This window comes from Salvelinus fontinalis, chromosome 3, assembly GCF_029448725.1.
Source record: "Salvelinus fontinalis isolate EN_2023a chromosome 3, ASM2944872v1, whole genome shotgun sequence".
Classification (NCBI taxonomy): domain Eukaryota; kingdom Metazoa; phylum Chordata; class Actinopteri; order Salmoniformes; family Salmonidae; genus Salvelinus; species Salvelinus fontinalis.
Window position 1 is genome coordinate 55,750,792 of NC_074667.1, and position 19,850 is coordinate 55,770,641.

At 44.8% G+C, this 19,850-nt stretch overlaps 1 protein-coding gene across 3 annotated transcripts in view; it reads left to right on the plus strand.

The window, feature by feature from the left end:
* LOC129851141 (contactin-4-like) overlaps positions 1–19,687 on the plus strand; it is a 252,701-nt gene extending 233,014 nt beyond the window's left edge. For 2 of the 3 annotated variants that reach the window (XM_055917466.1, XM_055917467.1), the window contains exons 13-23: positions 6,029–6,204; positions 7,601–7,721; positions 8,950–9,108; positions 12,421–12,570; positions 12,783–12,853; positions 13,675–13,909; positions 14,190–14,305; positions 16,536–16,722; positions 16,812–16,924; positions 17,132–17,300; positions 17,730–19,687. In XM_055917466.1, the coding sequence (XP_055773441.1) occupies positions 6,029–6,204; positions 7,601–7,721; positions 8,950–9,108; positions 12,421–12,570; positions 12,783–12,853; positions 13,675–13,909; positions 14,190–14,305; positions 16,536–16,722; positions 16,812–16,924; positions 17,132–17,300; positions 17,730–17,821 (1,589 nt within the window). In that variant the 3' untranslated portion in view covers positions 17,822–19,687. The remainder of the gene's footprint in view (positions 1–6,028; positions 6,205–7,600; positions 7,722–8,949; positions 9,109–12,420; positions 12,571–12,782; positions 12,854–13,674; positions 13,910–14,189; positions 14,306–16,535; positions 16,723–16,811; positions 16,925–17,131; positions 17,301–17,729) is intronic. The other variant, XM_055917468.1, reaches the window with a different exon arrangement.
* The last annotated feature ends 163 nt before the right edge of the window (positions 19,688–19,850 follow it).

Here is a 19,850-nt window from a genome sequence, read left to right on the forward strand (position 1 = left end):
TTTTCGCTCAGCTGTCCACAGCCCTGTTCTCGCTCGCATTAAGTAATTCAGCCACTTAGGAGGGGAGGGCCGAGCCAGCCAAGATGCGGATAGGTAGGAGAGTAGGGTCGAAAAGGCAGAATCAGGAGATGGGAGGAAGAAGGATTTAGCAGAAGGGAGTGAAGAGGAGAGAGTAGTGGGAGAAAGAGAGCGAAGATTGTGACTGCGCATGACCATCTGGGTAGGGGCTGAGTTCGCTAGGGTTGGAGGAGAGGGAGACAGAAAAGGAAACAAAGTAGTGATCAGAGACCCAGAGGGGGGTTGCGGTGAGATTAGTAGGTGAACAGCCTGTAGTAAAGATGAGGCATAGAAACCGTAAATTACTTGGTAACAGGAAATACATTTATTTGACAGAATTAAAAATTATTTTTGGACTGACCAATGAAGCTTCAAATACATGAAACTTAAAAGTTACATGTCACAAAATCTTGGACAACCTTAAGATAATCTTATTTGAGTCAGAAAAGGATGTTCATGTGATAGGGATGATATACAAAACTTTGCAGATTTCAGAAAGCATATCCAACTGACAATCTCTTAAAAAATATATGTAAACTATTGGAACCAAGACTTAGAAAGAAATGATGTTGGCACAATATGGAGGGAAAGTTGGAGCATAACTAATGAAATTCCACTTAAGAAAAATGTATGCTTAATCTAGTATAAGCTAATGTATAGAATATATTATACAAGAGACAAAATGGTTTGTCGAGATCGGTGTGGAAGAACCTGACTGGCCTGCACAGAGCCCTGACCTCTACCCAATCGAACACCTTTGGTATGAATTAGAACGCCGACTGCGAGCCAGTGGAATGAGATGTTCAACGAGCAGGTCATGTAGTGTAGATGGCCCAAGCTAGCAAAATTTGGCCCAAGCTAGCAAAAAACAGATTTAGACAAAAATTATACTTCAAGAGTCCTCTAGCTATAAAATGAAGCACCGTTAGTACCTGCAGATAATGCATATTACAGCATGTCCACTGGTGGTTAACTGCATCAACGTAAAAGAGATGCATAATTTAGCTCACAAACAAAACAACATAGAACCATGAAAAATGTGCTAATCTCTAATCTAAAGCCCAAAAAATCAGCTACCATTATGCCAGATGTGATATGCACGTTGCAATAAGAAAAATGACTCGCTGCTCTTCCAACTATTTATTGTTTCTGCAGTGAGGATTTACCATCTTCAGATAATTATTTTGTAACTTATTTGCAGATAATCGTTGTTTGAAGCTCAACAAGCAGTAGTAGCAGTATGCAAATCAGGGACCCAAATGAACGGTTCTTTCACCGATGTGATTCGGTTCCCAAAAAGAGCACTTCTAAAAGAGCTGTTCGTTTGCGAACGACCCATCACTGTTTACTCTCCCGATTTAATAATGAAAGACATATTTCATATATTATAAATGCTAGAAAGTCAGCCGTCAAGGATGTGGAGAGAGAGCTTCAAGTGCACCTTGCCACGGATAGCTTTCTGATGATGCCTCATTCACTGCATGTCTCATTCACTGCATGCCCTGCTCGTTTCATCTCTATAATCATCTGCTACCACAGAAAACTGGAATGACCCCGCTTAAATTAAAGTGAAGAAATGAAAACATATATCAGTATTCCCACCTGGATAAATGGCTATGTACAGTACAGTGCATTGCTGTTCAATTTACAGCATGACACTCAATTTGACATAAAGAGTTGAGCGTTATTTATTAACACTCTACAGAGCCCCTTTAACCATGTATCACCCACTGTTAATGAACATGTAGGATCCCCCCAACAGTTCACTGTGCAGAGAGGGGGGGGGGGGGGCTCTGAAAGCCTGTAACTGTCATTCTGGGTTCAGGTTGATGACCCATCTATGAGTTTTTAATCTGACTCTAAAATAATGTGCTTGTGTGTATCTTTGCTCTGTAAATAGGCCCGGCTGTTATCCTCTCAATTATTCATATGAAAGGCAATATATGAGCTTTATTTGATGGTTTACTTTCCGTCATCATACAGTAACTAGTAATCAAGTAAAGTCTTGATTAGGAAATGGACTCTCGGAATATAGATCACAGTGGAGATGGAATCTTGCAATTAGTAACGTTACAGCTGGTCAATGGCCTCAAAACTCCTCAACATTGAGTTTGTGGATGTCTGAGATGGCAATTCATCTTATATTACTTTGTCTGAGAAATAATGCAGAGACTCAGTAGTATATGAGATTATTCAGCATGTTTCTTTTTCCACAATGTGATTTTCTGTTACGAGTGGTCATCATGTCACCTTTCCAATTACATTTGAAGGTGTCTTTCTGTCTTGTGTTGTGCTTTAAAAAGGATTGCTTGGATCAGCAGGTTATCACAAAAGTCTAAAACTCAATTCAGAGAGGTGGCAGTGGTCATTGCTTTTGTCACTTCCAGTGGTGTGATTTTTCGTAGGTGCAGGACAGAAGATAAGTTGTCTGGACGATTTATGTGGTGCTCTTTCAAGGGTTGTGGGCAGAAGAAAATTATCCAAAAAACATATAGATTTCAGACTGACTTCTGTGAGGTGTTTCGACTGCACAAGCTATTAATCAGCAATGAGTCAGAGATTCAGACTGTGATTATTGATGCCTTGTTGAAGCCGAAGGAACATTTATAGAAAATGTTAATATAACCCAATATCTTATAAGTAGGTAGCTACAAATGTACTATTATAGACAGTATGAATAGAGTATTGAGAGCAGCTCACTAGAATATGTCTCATTATTTACATAAAGTTTGCTCACCAACCAATGCTCCATTGAGGTTTGTCCTTGAGAGAATCCTTTTTGTGTCTTGAGGAAAATGTGGAGTATTCATGTTGAATGGCTTTAGAAGAATTTGTTTTGCTCAGCATGATAAAGGACTTCCAATGTGTTTCCTTGATCTAAAAGGCTGGGAAATGAAGATTGGGTTTGAGCAATTTATCTCTTGCAGACACCCTATAAGAAGTTAGTTACAGTATACTTTATTCTGAAGTATTGAGGGACATTTCAATTATGCACTGAAAACATTATGGAATGCATAGGTACAATAACAAGGAACCAAAGTGCTACTCAAGTCATGTAGGTTGGTACTATGCGCGCCAGCTCTGTTCAAAAAGACTTTGTTTAGTCCCTGCCCTCACCTATTCAAACAGGTTGGTATGTTAACAAAGGCCCTATAACCTCCCAGTGAAAACCCTTTACACATGGTGTTTGTATTTCTTTGATCCCACTTCACCAGGGAGCAGCCGTGTGGCTCTGAGCTTGGAAGGTCTTGCCTCGCTCCGCCTGTTATATCTGAAGACTCCTCAACCACGTGACTCTGGAATGCTCCTAATGCATTATTCAAGTGCACACAGCCACCCTTGAGCAGAGGGCCTTAATAATATGTACACCAGAGAGGAGTACACATTTACACACCCCACCTAAGGCCATTCAACTTGGGGAGGAGTCTCCACAGGGTTTGATGGGGCATCTCTGCCTCAGCGACAGTATCTACAGTTTCATCGGAGAGCATTATTCATGTATGACTGGCTGTTTGTGAGATGAGCAGCGGCTGGGCAGAGGCACTGGCAGAGGGAGGCGTGTCAGCCGCGAGCCACAGAGACCGGAGAGGATGGAGCCCACATTAATTCACACTGTAAACAGCCCAGCCTTCTCTCTCTCGCCCCCCCCCCCCCCCCCCCCCCCCCCCCCCCCTTAACCTCCCACTTTAACATTATACTATGCAATTTCTGTCTCTCCGGTTTTCCTGCTGCTCAACCTCCCCGCCGTCCCCGGAGTGTAGTGGGATCTATCTGTCGGGGTGGTTACAAGCTTTCTGTCTTGTCTCTGATTGACCCTGCTTAGTGAGATGGGTACTCTCCTCGCTTGTATAACGACAGTAGGTAACACGGCTTTATACAATATAGATATCAATAAAATAACGCTGGAGAGCTCTGCTCAGTCAGCTGAGGTCATGTAACCAACCAGGGCTATCCATACGATCTGTCACAAATGATGATTGAGTGGAGTAATAGGATAAGTTTTCCCGTCTTTACAGTGAATGAATGGCTCTGGTCAGCCTCAGAACTAACTAGGCATGACCATACATCTGGCCCCATGGTTTTTAGAACACCTGCTGTCACATTAGGGGAGAGGCTGCTGTGTCTGTTTGCATTGGACGTTTCACCTGTATGTTCTCAGCACTTCGGTTTGACATTGACATGTCATTAGGTGTATAAATTGGTACAAAAGAAAACATGTCATAAGCATACCTTACTGAGAGGAGTGCAAAAACATGTCATAAGGATACCTTACTGAGAGGAGTGCAAAAACATGTCATAAGGATACCTTACTGAGAGGAGTGCAAAAACATGTCATAAGCATACCTTACTGAGAGGAGTGCAAAAACATGTCATAAGCATACCTTACTGAGAGGAGTGCAAAAACATGTCATAAGCATACCTTACTGAGAGGAGTGCAAAAAACATGTCATAAGGATACCTTACTGAGAGGAGTGCAAAAACATGTCATAAGGATACCTTACTGAGAGGAGTGCAAAAACATGTCATAAGCATACCTTACTGAGAGGAGTGCAAAAACATGTCATAAGGATACCTTACTGAGAGGAGTGCAAAAACATGTGATCACAAGACTATAAAAAAGCCCATTGGCATTACTGTCAGGAACCAAAAGACAATGACGCTCCTCTTGCCATGTTCTCCCAAGGGACCTGTCGGGAAAGAGGAGGTGTAGATTTTTCTCCCTTTCAACCCTTTTGGCATTGATGGAAATTTAATAAATGTGTTCTCTCTGCAAATGTCCCTTTTGTGAGAGTCTGACTGTGTCACGTTATAGCCCCCCATTTCATCTTCCCTGGAATAGGGCTGAGCCTTTAAAACACCATCACATTGTAGTCTAACCAAACTTACCAGCTGATATCACTCTGCTCTGATAATAGAAAGAGACTAGATAAATCACATAAAGGGAACACAATGCAGGTATCGAATTTACTCTGGATGACGACTGCACTGCCGGCATTTTCTGCAAGAATCTATGGCTGCCTGTCCAGGGATCATTTGCCATGGTTAATTTAGTTGGCGCTCAGTGGATATTTCAACCGAGTACTCACAGCACCACCAAGAGGGAGACAAGCACCGTACAGCATCAGAACAAAGCGGCTCATATTTCTCTGATCATTCTGCTCTCGTGCTCCTATCCTCCTTGTCTCTGCTCACACTCATGCTGGAGATGAGTGATGCTGTCTAATTCCCCAGTGAAACAACAGCAACACACCACATGCATGCAGAGACTTGAAAAGAGAATGTGTTGTGAAGGAGGAGCCCTACTTGTGTTTATTGTTCTTTGAGTGGCTGCAGCAGTCTGGGGGTCTGCACTGCAGTCTGCAGATGGGGGAGTTACAATACCTACTAACTGAAGGCTGAGCTCACAGTGACACATATCTATATCAATATATATATATATATATATATATATATATATATATATATATATATATATATATATATATATATATAGTTACAGATTTAGGATCTTAACTTGATTATAATTAATGGTCATTTGTGTAGGGGTTGATGCATTTTCCATAAGGGAAAATCAGGTGGAAATTACAAACTTCAGAAGTCTTTTTAAACCTCAAATACACTACAAGTTTTACATGTCCTGCTTTGCTGGAAAGTTCAACTGCATCAGGGGGATCAAATGAAGTCCTACATCTGTACAGGGAGACAAGCCATTAGTCCCCACACTGTAACCTCTGGCTGGCTAAAACTGATTAACTCTGGAAATTACAGTAGTTTTTTGTCCTGGGTTAGTGTGTTTTTACTTCCACATGTGGCCGTCTATTCGTTGAATTAGTCATTTAAAAAACATGTAAGCTATTAGAACATTTCCTTTTACAGTGTCCTTAGCTTGGGGATTTCACATAGTACTCCATGTAATGCTTTTTGTATGTGTTTCATTCACACTAACAGTAGTGTGTGTGCTGTTTTCCAGAGCCGACCATTATAACAACGGCACCGTCCACACTGGACGTGACTGTAGGAGAGAGCATCGTGCTGCCGTGTCAGGTGACTCATGACCCGTCTCTTAAGCTCATGTTCACCTGGTTCTTCAACGAGCAGCTGATCCACTTTGGCAACCACGGCGGATACTTTGAAAAAGTGGGCGGTGTAAGTGCATAAGCCTCTGAATATTCCCTCCCGATTCCAAGAACCTGCGGGGCGATCAAGGCTCCCATTTATAATCAAAGTGTCATGTCTGAGAAATGGTGCCGTAGTACCAGGCTTTTACACCATGCTTGTCAGGAGCACTGCAATGCATAATGAATAGGAAGAAACACACATCTTTACTACACTGTGTTGGAGATTGCTTATATTTTATTTATGCCACTGCTCTCCCATGAAAAAAAATAAATAATTGTAATTAAAGAGACAGATTTTTCAACCCCCTTCAGAAATGTCACTGAGAAAGGTCAAAGGGTGAAACTGGTGATACATTGGAACATTGATACTATTTCCCTTCCTTTAGTATAAGTGAGGTCGTAAAAGAGAAGGGTATCTGCAGTGCAGAGAATGTTTGGATCATGTGTATTAATAGGCTGAAAATGTGCTGCACTTAGTTTATTTTGAAATGACATATACATTACACATTCCCCACCCCTCTGTAAAACCTACCAAGCTCAAAACTCTTATCGTCTTTCATTTACATTTTACGGTAACAACAAAACACTTAAAATAGCCTTGTTTAGCTCCCCTGTCTGAAGAAGAGTGATGATAAACATTGTTCCAGAAGTTATTAGTGGAGACATGTACAGTATATGGTCAGGTTTTCATGTTTTTTATTATATTTTAAAATCTTAATTACGTTTTCCTTTTGCCATGATAAATGACATCACGATAAAGGACACCATCTCTAGAGTTAAATACATTTGTACACTGTTTCATTGAAACGTCATGGATCCCTGTAATGATGCAGCAGCTTTTTCCACATCCAATTTAACACTGGTCCTGACTCCACTCAGTGGTGGGCTGATTAAATGATAGTGGGATTAGAAACAAAATGAAAATAACTTGAGAACTTAGGCTATTAAGCTTTGCTTGATCATTGAAATAATGAGGCCACTCTTCTACAGCTAAAATCAGCACATTTGTATGAATACATTTGTGTAATTATTATGATTAAATGTAAGTACTCTGCCTGTCTCACATTTATAGGTATGCCCATCACCCTTTTAGAACCTGTAAAAAGATAATAGTTTAAACCCTAGAATTATAATACAATAATAAGCATACGAAGACCATGAATAGGTATTTCAAATATTTTTTTCTGCTCACATATTGTTGTCAAATCCGCATATGTCATGTGTTTTAATTGCATATATTAAAATGTTACTACAGTATATTAATCATTGTGTGTGTGTGTGTGTGTGTGTGTGTGTGTGTGTGTGTGTGTGTGTGTGTGTGTGTGTGTGTGTGTGTGTGTGTGTGTGTGTGTGTGTGTGTGTGTGTGTGTGTGTGTGTGTGTGTGTGTGTGTGCATATTTGTTCATGTGTGTGTTGCATGTTAGCAGCATTCCGCTGGGGACATCATGATTCGGAACATCCAGCTGAGACATGCAGGGAAGTACACCTGTGCAGTGCAGACCAAGGTGGACAGCATCTCCATCGCAGCAGACCTGGTGGTCCGAGGTGTCTATACAGGACAAGCAATATTTCATGAAAGATACTTTTATTTATGCTATCAATGATTGGTATTTACTAATTATGCTATAAATGCTTATTTCGTATGATAAAGCATCAAGCAAATGTTAACACTGTCACACATTCAATACGGGTTGAAAAACCTTGTCGCCGGGAAAAACCTTGTAAACCTCACAGAAGTCAGTGAAAAGCCATCCTCGTGTCCTTGAAAGGTAATTGAAGGTCATAGCAATAGAAAATGCAATTTGCTAGGCAACACTCCCACTCAAATAGTTTTGGGTCACTTGATTGGTTCAGTTATCCGTGGCAACATACCTACTGGGTACATAACTTAAAAGCATCTCTGACATGTATTGGGGTGCAAAATCATGGATTGATTTAAAAACCAAAAGAAGAATCTTGAAATTCATTCTAAAACTAATGTGTTCTCTCCATCTGGTCTTGGTCAGTACCCATGCTGCAACATTCTGCATGTATTTTTCAGTTGACCAATGGGTTTCTTGGGACCAGACAGGAGAGCATTACAGTAGTCAAGCCTGCTTGTAATAGAAGCATAGATGAGTCTCTGTATCAGCCTGAGAGCGAAATGGCCACACCTTGGCAATGTTCATTACCCCTGAATTAAAATGTGTGGCTAGATTCTCTCTGTGCTTTGACTCCAACAATAAGTACCTTGGTCTTGTCTTGATTTAGCTGGAGGAAGTTGTGAGCCATCCAAGTATTTAAATCACGAATACAGTCTAACAATGTATCCGTGGAGCTAAAATCCTCTGGTGAAACATAAAGCAGTCTGTTTATTCTCCATTGTCTTGGGCATGCCTCTAATTGTGATGTGAAGGCATCATACTCTGAGAAAATAACATTGAATCTAATGAGATAGAAAGGCTCCCTGCGGTTTGCTCACCAAACTGATTTTGCCAGCTGTACTCCCACTGCTGAAGGTGGACAGTGATCAGGACACCACTGTTCCCTGCTCTGCCTTTATCACAATCCTCTCTCTTTCTCGTGCGCTCTCTCTCGCGCTCTCTCTCGCGCTCTCTCTCGCGCTCTCTCGCGCTCTCTCTCGCGCTCTCCATCTCTCGCTCTCACACTCTCTCTCTGCCTCTCTCTTTCCCTTTCCTCACTGTCTCTCCCTCCCTCCCTCTCTTTCCCCACCCCTCTCTCTGAACACCCCCCTCTCTCTGGCTCCCTGCCTGGTTGTGCCCCATATCTGCAGGTCCCCCAGGCCCACCTACCAGCATCCATGTAGAAGAAATCAGTGACACCACAGCCTCTCTCTCCTGGAGACCGGGGCCTGATAATCACAGTCCAATTACCACATACACTATCCAGGCTAGGACACCCTTCTCCCTGGGCTGGCAGGCTGTCACCACAGGTAGGCTCTCCAACCAGCCATTGCCTCATCAAAGTGTTATATAGGGGTCTGATCTCCATTTTCTCTTCTCCCCTGTGAGAATATATATAGGCCTGTGAGTGATTTTACTTTGATGCCAAATGGCACTCGATTGTTCAGTGACCGGGTTGACTGCAGTTTTACTTGACTGCAGGGTTTTTTGAAACATATATTTCTGACTTACAGTGAAGGGAGCTATTTGATAGCATAGAAAAGTGCCCCATACGAAAGTTTGGATGCCGGATCTCTATATCTTAGAGCTGGAACGATAAACAAAATAATATCCATACCGATCACTCATCGCAGGCATTTTGCTGATATTGTTCATTACGATAAGTAGCCTATACTAGAGAAATGTGAAGTTGAAATGAAATAAGTTTGCTAATGGGTGATTTTTAATGGGACAATTGATGGCTACAACAATAGTAGTAGTTTAAAGGATCATTTTTAAAAACTGTGGTGCACTTTATCGTTCTATTTATGATTATTACGTCAATTCAGGTAATTTATAGCAATATTGGTCCATATCACCCAGTTCTACTACAGCATCTACAATAGAACAGGTTGTAGGTCCATATCACCCAGTTCTACTACAGCATCTACAATAGAACAGGGTGTAGGTCCATATCACCCAGTTCTACTACAGCATCTACAATAGAACAGGGTGTAGGTCCATATCACCCAGTTCTACTACAGCATCTACAATAGAACAGGGTGTAGGTCCATATCACCCAGTTCTACTACAGCATCTACAATAGAACAGGGTGTAGGTCCATATCACCCAGTTCTACTATATCATCTACAATAGAACAGGGTGTAGGTCCATATCACCCAGTTCTACTATATCATCTACAATAGAACAGGGTGTAGGTCCATATCACCCAGTTCTACTATATCATCTACAATAGAACAGGGAGTAGGTCCATATCACCCAGTTCTACTATATCATCTACAATAGAACAGGGTGTTTGCATGCATGGTGCTGGGGCGGCAGGTAGCCTATTGGTTAGAGGGGGGCGGCAGGTAGCCTATTGGTTAGAGGGGCGGGCGGCAGGCAGCCTATTGTTTAGAGGGGGGGGGGGGTGGCAGGTAGCCTATTGGTTAGAGGGGGGGGGCGGCAGGTAGCCTATTGGTTAGAGGGGGGGGGGGGGGGGGGGGGGGGGCGGCAGGTAGCCTATTGGTTAGAGGGGGGCGGCAGGTAGCCTATTGGTTAGAGGGGGGCGGCAGGTAGCCTATTGGTTAGTGTGGGGCGGCAGGTAGCCTATTGGTTAGAGGGGGGCGGCAGGTAGCCTATTGGTTAGAGGAGGGCGGCAGGTAGCCTATCGGTTAGAGGGGGGCGGCAGGTAGCCTATCGGTTAGAGGGGGGCGGCAGGTAGCCTATCGGTTAGAGGGGGGCGGCAGGTAGCCTATCGGTTAGAGGGGGGCGGCAGGTAGCCTATTGGTTAGAGGGGGGCGGCAGGTAGCCTATTGGTTAGAGGGGGGCGGCAGGTAGCCTATTGGTTAGAGGGGGGCGGCAGGTAGCCTATTGGTTAGAGGGGGGCGGCAGGTAGCCTATTGGTTAGAGGGGGGCGGCAGGTAGCGGTTAGAGGCGCCGGCAGGTGGCCTAGTGGTTAGAGGGGGGCGGCAGGTGGCCTAGTGGTTAGAGGGGAGCGGCAAGTAGCCTAGTGGTTAGAGGGGGGCGGCAGGTGGCCTCGTGGTTAGAGGGGGGCGGCAGGTGGTCTAGTGGTTAGAGGGGGGCGGCAGGTGGCCTAGTGGTTGGAGGGGGGCGGCAGGTAGCCTAGTGGTTAGAGGGGGGCGGCAGGTAGCCTATTGGTTAGAGGGGGGCGGCAGGTAGCCTATCGGTTAGAGGGGGGCGGCAGGTAGCCTATTGGTTAGAGGGGGGCGGCAGGTAGCCTATCGGTTAGAGGGGGGCGGCAGGTAGCCTATCGGTTAGAGGGGGGCGGCAGGTAGCCTATTGGTTAGAGGGGGGCGGCAGGTAGCCTATTGGTTAGAGGGGGGCGGCAGGTAGCCTATTGGTTAGAGGGGGGCGGCAGGTAGCCTATTGGTTAGAGGGGGGCGGCAGGTAGCGGTTAGAGGGGGCCGGCAGGTGGCCTAGTGGTTAGAGGGGGGCGGCAGGTGGCCTAGTGGTTAGAGGGGGGCGGCAAGTAGCCTAGTGGTTAGAGGGGGGCGGCAGGTGGCCTCGTGGTTAGAGGGGGGCGGCAGGTGGCCTAGTGGTTAGAGGGGGGCGGCAGGTGGCCTAGTGGTTGGAGGGGTGCGGCAGGTGGCCTAGTGGTTGGAGGGGGGCGGCAGGTAGCCTAGTGGTTAGAGGGGGGCGGCAGGTAGCGGTTAGAGGGGGCGGCAGGTGGCCTAGTGGTTAGAGGGGGGCGGCAGGTGGCCTAGTGGTTGGAGGGGGGCGGCAGGTGGCCTCGTGGTTAGAGGGGGGCGGCAGGTGGCCTAGTGGTTAGAGGGGGGCGGCAGGTGGCCTAGTGGTTAGAGGGGGGCGGCAGGTGGCCTAGTGGTTAGAGGGGGGCGGCAGGTGGCCTAGTGGTTAGAGGGGGGCGGCAGGTGGCCTAGTGGTTAGAGGCAGGTGGCCTAGTGGATAGAGGCAGGTGGCCTAGTGGATAGAGGCAGGTGGCCTAGTGGCTAGAGGCAGGTGGCCTAGTGGTTAGAGGCAGGTGGCCTAGGGGTTAGAGGCAGGTGGCCTAGTGGTTAGAGGCAGGTGGCCTAGTGGTTAGAGGCAGGTGGCCTAGTGGTTAGAGGCAGGTGGCCTAGTGGTTAGAGGCGGGAGGCCTAGTGGTTAGAGGAGGGAGGCCTAGTAGTTAGAGGAGGGAGGCAGGTAGCCTAGTGGTTAGAGCATTGGGCAGGAACCAAAGGATTGCTGGATCGAATCCCTGAGCTGACAATGTAAAAATCTGTCGTTCTGCCCCTGAACAAGGCAGTTAACCCATTGTTCCCCGGTAGGTCCTCATTTGTAAATAAGAATTTGATCTTAACTGACTTGTCTAGTTAAAAAAGTTACATGGTTGGTACTGTTCTAATTATTTTGTGCAGAAGCCTGTTAGTTTGGGGAGTTGCCTTTATGATCCAGACAAACAGAGCTCTACGTATGAGCAAACGTGGAAACCAAGGGAACTCCACCCTTGAGGTGTGCGTGTGTGTGTGTGCACGTGTGAGTACAACATGTGTCCTTCTGACTGATTAGTCCCCAGCACCTGTGGAGTGTGCTCAGTGGGCCTGTCAGCCTGTCAGCCTAGAGGACACTCTCCTGCTACCTGCTTCATTCTGAGGGGAGGGGACTGTTTTGTTTTGTGCTAGTTCCTCAGGTGGTGGGGGGCCGCAGTCTGACAGCTACTGTAATAGACCTGAGCCCCTGGGTGGAATATGAGTTCAGAGTCCTGGCAACCAACGCCATTGGGACTGGGGAGCCCAGCAAACCATCCAAAGAAGCAAGGACAAAGGAGACATGTATGTACTGTTTTCATGTATCCCTTCAATTCTGCATGTTTTCTGTGTTTCTTATGTGAGTGTACTTGCCATTTAGTTGGTCTGGTATGGTGGAAAGCTATTTCAATGTAAAAAAAATAATAATCTTATCCGAATGTGTTATTATCATGTTATCATTGATGGCTGGTGTCAACTGACTTGAGCAGGATAAAAATTACCCTCTGTTTCCCCAGCTCCGAAGGTCACACCAGCTAATGTGAGCGGAGGTGGAGGCAGTCGCTCAGAATTAGTCATCACTTGGGAGGTAAGCAAGCCGCCTGCTTCCATACTCCCTCACACGTGGAGGGGAAGGCAGACGTCATTATTCTCTAAGGAATCGGGCCGTTGTTGCATTAATAACAGCAGGCAGGCTTAAAGTATGGCATTTCATTTTTAAGAACAGAGAAGCAATAACTGCTGCTGTCACCCTGGGGAGAGAAAAATGCCTTTGCGGTTTTAATAATATAATTAAACAGAATGGTTCTTCACAAAGTCACAAGCAACTTTTCAAAGATTTTGTTTTACTTATCTTTTTTTATATGAAGCTTCCTTCTTAATCAGTCCCGTTTTGAAGACTCATATTTATTCCAGCTGCTTGAAAATCATCCACTGCTGTGAAAGTTTTGCTGAATGGCTATTGAATGCTGGTTTCAATTTGAGAGTTAAAATCAAGTCTAACTTCGACATGAACAAAGTTCTAACACAGTTCTACATACTGCACAATAGCTATGACTCTGTCAATGTCTTTCTTTTCCCAAGTGTTATAAAATAAAATGCCCTTTATATAACCATCTTTAGAGGAGTGTTGACTTAAACAATAAAAGTCAGTCCCCATAAATATATGAAATATGATGTGCTTTCAGTCTTAACAAGCTGTCATGCTGAGGGCGAGTTATTATGGACGGCTGTGTGTGTTCGCTACTTGTGCACCAGCTTTAATGTGTGTGTGTGTGTGTGTGTGTGTGTGTGTGTGTGTGTGTGTGTGTGTGTGTGTGTGTGTGTGTGTGTGTGTGTGTGTGTGTGTGTGTGTGTGTGTGTGTGTGTGTGTGTGTGTGTGTGTGTGTGTGTGTGTGTGTTTTCTTGCAGCCTGTTCCTGAGGAGCTGCAGAACGGAGGAGGGTTTGGCTATGTGGTGGCCTTCAGACCGTCCGGAGCCACAGGCTGGATGCAGGCTGCCGTGCCCTCATCAGAAGCCTCCAAATATGTCTTTAAGAACGAGAGCATCCAGCCCTTCTCCCCCTTCCAAGTGAAGGTTGGAGTGTACAACAACGAAGGGGAAGGCCCATTCGGACCCGTCATCACCATCTACTCTGCAGAGGAAGGTTGGTAAAGAATAATGTCATGTCAGTCTGAGATGCAGAGAAGCAGCAGTGCGTTTAAAGGCCAATGGAGAGGCGTCTCTGGACTGTTTATTCCCGTTCATTACAGTGATCTTTTAACACATGCACTTCTATCTACATCTGCAGATGGTTGGTTCCTACTTTTGCTGCTGGTTCTGGTTCTCTCTCTGTACTGCTGATGAAAGAGATGGACCCACTTTAAGGGTCATCAAAGCCTGCAATACTTTTAAACTAATTAAAAGTATGTTTTTCATTAACCCAGAGCCTGGCAGAGCACCCACCAGGATCCGTGCCAAGAGTCTGTCTGCGTCTGAGATTGAGGTTTCATGGAAAGCCCTGCCTTGGAACACCAGCAAGAGAAGAGTTCTAGGCTATGAGGTAAGTCAAGTTCTTTGTGTGTGTGTGTGTGTGTGTGCGCGTGTTTGCAGGGCCGTGCACAGAACTTTCAGGGGCAGGTGCATAAATAAAGGGTGTCCCCCCCTCCCCACCGACTTGAAAAAATAAGCTACTTTCATACAGTGCCTGATATGGGGAAAAGATGGTGGGCTATCAGCTGATTGTTGATGATAATTGTTTTGTTGATTGTGATTTATCTTCAATGCTTTTATTTAACTTATAATATGAATAATCTTCTAACTCGTGATATATGGCTAGCTGGCTAGTGGCTTGTGTGTATATTTTATATATGGTGGTTAGCTAGAGTCTAGACCAGGGCTCTTCAACCCTGTTCCTGGAGAGAGACGTCTAGACCAGGGCTCTTCAACCCTGTTCCTGGAGAGCTACCCTCCTGTAAGGTTTTCAATTCAACCCCAGTTGTAATCAATCTTATTCAGCTTATCAACCAGCTACTGTAATTATTAGAATCAGGTGGGCTAAATTAGAGGTGGAGCTAAAGCCTAAGGGACGATAGCTCTCCAGGAACAGGGTTGGAGAGCCCCGGTCTAGACGTCTCTCTCCAGGAACAGGGTTGGAGAGCCTCGGTCTAGACGTCTCTCTCCAGGAACGGGGTTAGAGAGCCCCGGTCTAGACGTCTCTCTCCAGGAACGGGGTTGGAGAGCCCCGGTCTAGACGTCTCTCTCCAGGAACAGGGTTGGAGAGCCCCGGTCTAGACGTCTCTCTCCAGGAACGGGGTTGGAGAGCCCCGGTCTAGACGTCTCTCTCCAGGAACAGGGTTGGAGAGCCCCGGTCTAGACGTCTCTCTCCAGGAACGGGGTTGGAGAGCCCCGGTCTAGACGTCTCTCTCCAGGAACAGGGTTGGAGAGCCCCGGTCTAGACGTCTCTCTCCAGGAACAGGGTTGGAGAGCCCCGGTCTAGACGTCTCTCTCCAGGAACAGGGTTGGAGAGCCCCGGTCTAGACGTCTCTCTCCAGGAACAGGGTTGGAGAGACCCGGTCTAGACGTTTCTCTCCAGGAACAGGTTTGGAGAGCCCTGGTCTAGACTACCAGTGTTGCTGCTGCCCTGACACACGTGCAACTCCTGATTGAAGAAGGGATGAGTTGGGTCAGAGGGTCGTAGATGCAGCCGTTCCTCTCTGTCTTTCTGCCTCTCTCTGCTGCGCATATCAACCAACCTGACCGAATATTGATGATGATGTAAATCAAGTGTTATCAAGTGTTAATCAAATGTTATGCTGCAGCTGCTGTGGCAGTACTGTTATAACTTTCTTCACACACTCGACCGGTGACCGCTTCTCAAGCCATTCATATTTGCATACCGAGTGCATGCCATCTCCATACAGGGCAGACTGGGAAACAGACACAACGTGCGAGCTTTGTACTGGGCAGACCAACAGGCACGGCCAACCAAAAGGGGGAAAAAAGAGCACTTGGCAGGTGGTAGGACAAAGCTCATGCACATTGGGCATCTCATATCTAATAGCTTGTTATGTGTAATGGTCCAGCCTCTCTCTCTCTCTCTCTCCTCTCTCTCTCTCTCTCTCTCCTCTCTCCTCTCTCCTCTTTCTCTCTCTCTTTCTCTCTCTCTCTCTGATTATTCTAACAGTCTAGTGATGAAATGCACAGGGAGACATGGGGGATGTTTAGCCTATAAACCACACAGTATTGTAGGTATAAAAAAAACTGTGGCTTTGTGGTCTGTTAGTTGATTGTAATTCTTAGTCAGCTCACTTTTCAAATGCTTTTACAGTATATAAACAAATTGCCTATTTTCATTCATGGGATGCATAAAGTAGTGGAATTATGAATTGTTGACCATTTAAAGGAACCAGGGAAGTGGGCCTGAGCAAACTGTTCTTGCGAGGTAAGACAAATTATATTTGTTCTGTCAACCGTGCCAGCTATTTCAGCCTGGACACTCGGGTGTCACAGAAAATCTGAAAATCAGTCAACTTGACAGCTGGGACATTTTGCACATGGTGATTTCTTTTTAACCACGCCATTTAAACACTCCCTCACTTCATGAGCTACGTAACCGAAACCAAAGCACCTTACCCATGGAAAGACGACACTGTATAAGGTGACACACCATACAATGAAATGCTGTTTTTATACCAATTTACTGCACTCACTGTAGTTACAGTTTACAGTTGTCCTGTCAGACTAGTGTCTGCATTAATGTCCCTGGTTATCCTCTGTCTATCTGGTCTCAGTTGAGGTACTGGGAGAAGAGAGAGAGGGAGGAGGCAGCCAGTGTCCAGAGGACGGTAGGCAACCAGACGTCAGCCATTATCCGAGGGGTGAGAGGAAGTAACACTTACTACGTCACAGTGAGAGCGTACAACACGGCCGGGGCTGGGCCTCCTAGTGTCACTGTCAATGTCACCACCAAGAAACCACGTAAGCATCAACCCTGCCTTAGAGAGGTTGTTTCCACTGACTTATTGGAGATCATGTGATCTTCATCTACATGTATCTGTGTCCCTCAGCGCCCAGCCAGCCCCCAGTGAAAGTGATGTGGAACACATTGAATTCCAAGATAATCCTGAACTGGGAGCAAGTCAAGGCCCTGGAAAATGAGTCAGAGGTCACTGGTTACAAAGTAAGGAAGCATTTAGTCGGCACTAGTTGACACAGCCACAAAGTCATAAACCATGCCTATTTCTACAATTTATCTGATTTCAATTTTGACTTTGTGATTGTGCTTTCTAGTGGAAACTGAAGCATTGACTACAATGATTTAGTTAGAAATAGTGCCTGTTGTCATGGTTTCTCCCGGTGACCTTTTACCTGTGTGGTCCGTCCCTAGGTGCTCTACAAGCGTAACCGACACAGCCGCCCTAGTGTCATGGAAACCAACACGACGTCGGTGGAGCTCTCCCTGCCTATGAATGAGGAGTACTTCATCCAGATCAAACCATTTGGGGAAGGAGGAGAGGGGAGCAGTAGCAGACAGATCACCATCCCCAGAATACCAGGTCAGTCAATAGTGGACTGCTCCCTCACACTTCAATGATCTCAATGGTGTTGCTTAGAGCTATTGCCAATACTGGTTTATTGTCATGACTAGGGACCTGAATTTTTTGTGGCCCTAAGCCATGACTTCAAAAGGAACAGATAGAGTGGGGACGATTTGGTACACACACAAAATCTAATCAGGCCAGGATTCAATATGATCGCAGGAACATTGCCTTTAAAAGGTGGATAGCTGACAAAGCGCGATCGGATTGAATCCTGGCCTAAATACATTTTGTATTCAGAAATGTATGTAAATATGCCCAAGGTTTGATCACCAAAGCATGTAATAGCACAAAAAGCCTCCAACAATGAATTGCCAACTAGGCTGCTTGTCTTTTTATCCGTAAACGGACAGACTAACAAAGCACATTTATTTTCATGTTTTTCAGGTCCCAATGCAATTGGCTCGGCGACCAAGGTCTCTACTTTATCAGCCCTCAGTACAATAGCATTGTCTTTCACAGCGCGAACATCGTTATGACAAAGCGCTCCCAGTGAACATTGCATCTGATGCGGAGGCATCTCAACAACGGAACACAAACACCCTCCGTCTGGTGTAACTAGATCCATTCATTTAGGTTTTAGAGGCAGGAGGACGAGCAACGTTGGAAAAAGTAATTGAGATGAGAAGGAGAGAAAGGGCCCCGCTTTCAACATCCCGCCGGCCGGCGAGAACAGGAAATCCACCGATGTCTTGACTCTGTTGTTACCAAAGCAGCTTTCATTCAAATGTCTTATATGCATCTTTTGTATGATATGTCTAGCTTTTATAGATTTATTTTGAAACCAATTCATAATTAGTCTGGGCTTTTTAGAAAAGGCAAGGTTGAGTGGAGTTCAGTGTATGCCCATACTTACAGATACATTTTTTTAGTTTTCAGTTTGTTGGAAAGAGCACTTTTGTTGTCTAAAGTGAAGAGCATTTTCTGGTCAAAAATAAACCTGTAACTGTGGTTTCATGTCAAACAAAGACCATAATTCAGTCTTCTTAGGAATTGTTACCACTGAAATTATGTGTGTATTGCTAACTATTTTTTTATTACTCCATAAAACATTGCACTGATGCCTGAGGAAAAATTTGACTTAACAAAAATGTGACATTATGTTAAAGGATGAGAGTGACTTTATTCACCCTCACTGGTTTGAAGTCCCATCTTCCGCAGGTTCCTCAACCTTGACCATTTAATTGCACTGGTGACTGGACCCTCATATGGCTGTCTATCTCATCCTCTCAGTTAGCCATGTGTCTACTCTGTAGCTATTCTATTCAACCTCTGTTATCCGTATGTCTACTCTGTAGCTATTCTATTCATCCTCTCAGTTAGCCATGTGTCTACTCTGTAGCTATTCTATTCTTTGCCTTGTGTGTGCCTCATCATATGTTCAAAACCCTCAGGTCCTTAAAGAGCCTTAAACTTATATATATCAACAACTATTAGAAACCTAGATGTCTGTTATACAGGTGCTGTATGATGTGTAGCTACACACTGCATCAATAGACAGGTTGTAGGGGTTTGAGTTATTACCATCCAATGTATATTCCTATGGTCATTCTTAGGGCCAAGTTATGTAGTCAAGAAAATCTCCTTGTCCTAGTTATATATTATAGTTAGGGCCAGGGTTTTTTCCTGACCCTGTGACCTGGCAAGGAAAATCTCCTGGCTCTTGTCATTCTGTATGAAGGAGTGGTGGGTTTCAACAGCATGGTGCTGTTCAGTATGGTTTAAGGGCAACGTGGGAAGCCTGGGACATTTTAGTGGGTTCACTGACTGCATCCTTACTAAAAGACAAATGCTGCTGATGATCCTTTCCTTTCCCATAGTCTTCTGATGCTGTTTGAAACTGGTACAGTACATTACGTATGTAGCTTGTAGTCCAGTGAAGAAGTCAAAAGTGCAGGTAGTTTGTAGTACTTTCAAAGGGAAGTTTAGGCAGGAATCGTGCATCGAGAAATGTGTAATATACTTTTTTGTACACTTCAGATCATTTATATACAATGAAAACCTTTCTAAAGAGCTGATTAAGTTGGTTTTTATGTAATAACACAAATGTTTCATACAGTAGCTAAATGTCGCTTAGCATGAATGTGTTTGCCCTTTTCTGTACATCTGCTAACTGACTGAATGGCTTGAGACCATGCAAAGAGAGCAGGTTTGTGCATCTCTACCCGTTAAACCACTATGTCTGGGCTTCTGTCTCAGACAGGTATGTCATCCTGTAGGCCTACACCCTTTGGGATTTACCAGTACCAACTAACTATCCATTTACTCCATGTCAAGTTCTGTTTTTTTGCTGTTGTTTGTTTATACTGTGTTATTGAATAAAGTTTATTGATTTATAGAAGTGAGTGAAATTCAATGGATTTATTTCTCTATACTGTACTGTACTGTAATCTGTATTCATTATCTTGTAATTCACCATGAATCCACTAGGTAGTGCCGCATGCTCAATTTTGAGATATCCATTGACTGTCAAAATGTTCAAAATAAGAAGAAAATATAAATTGCCAC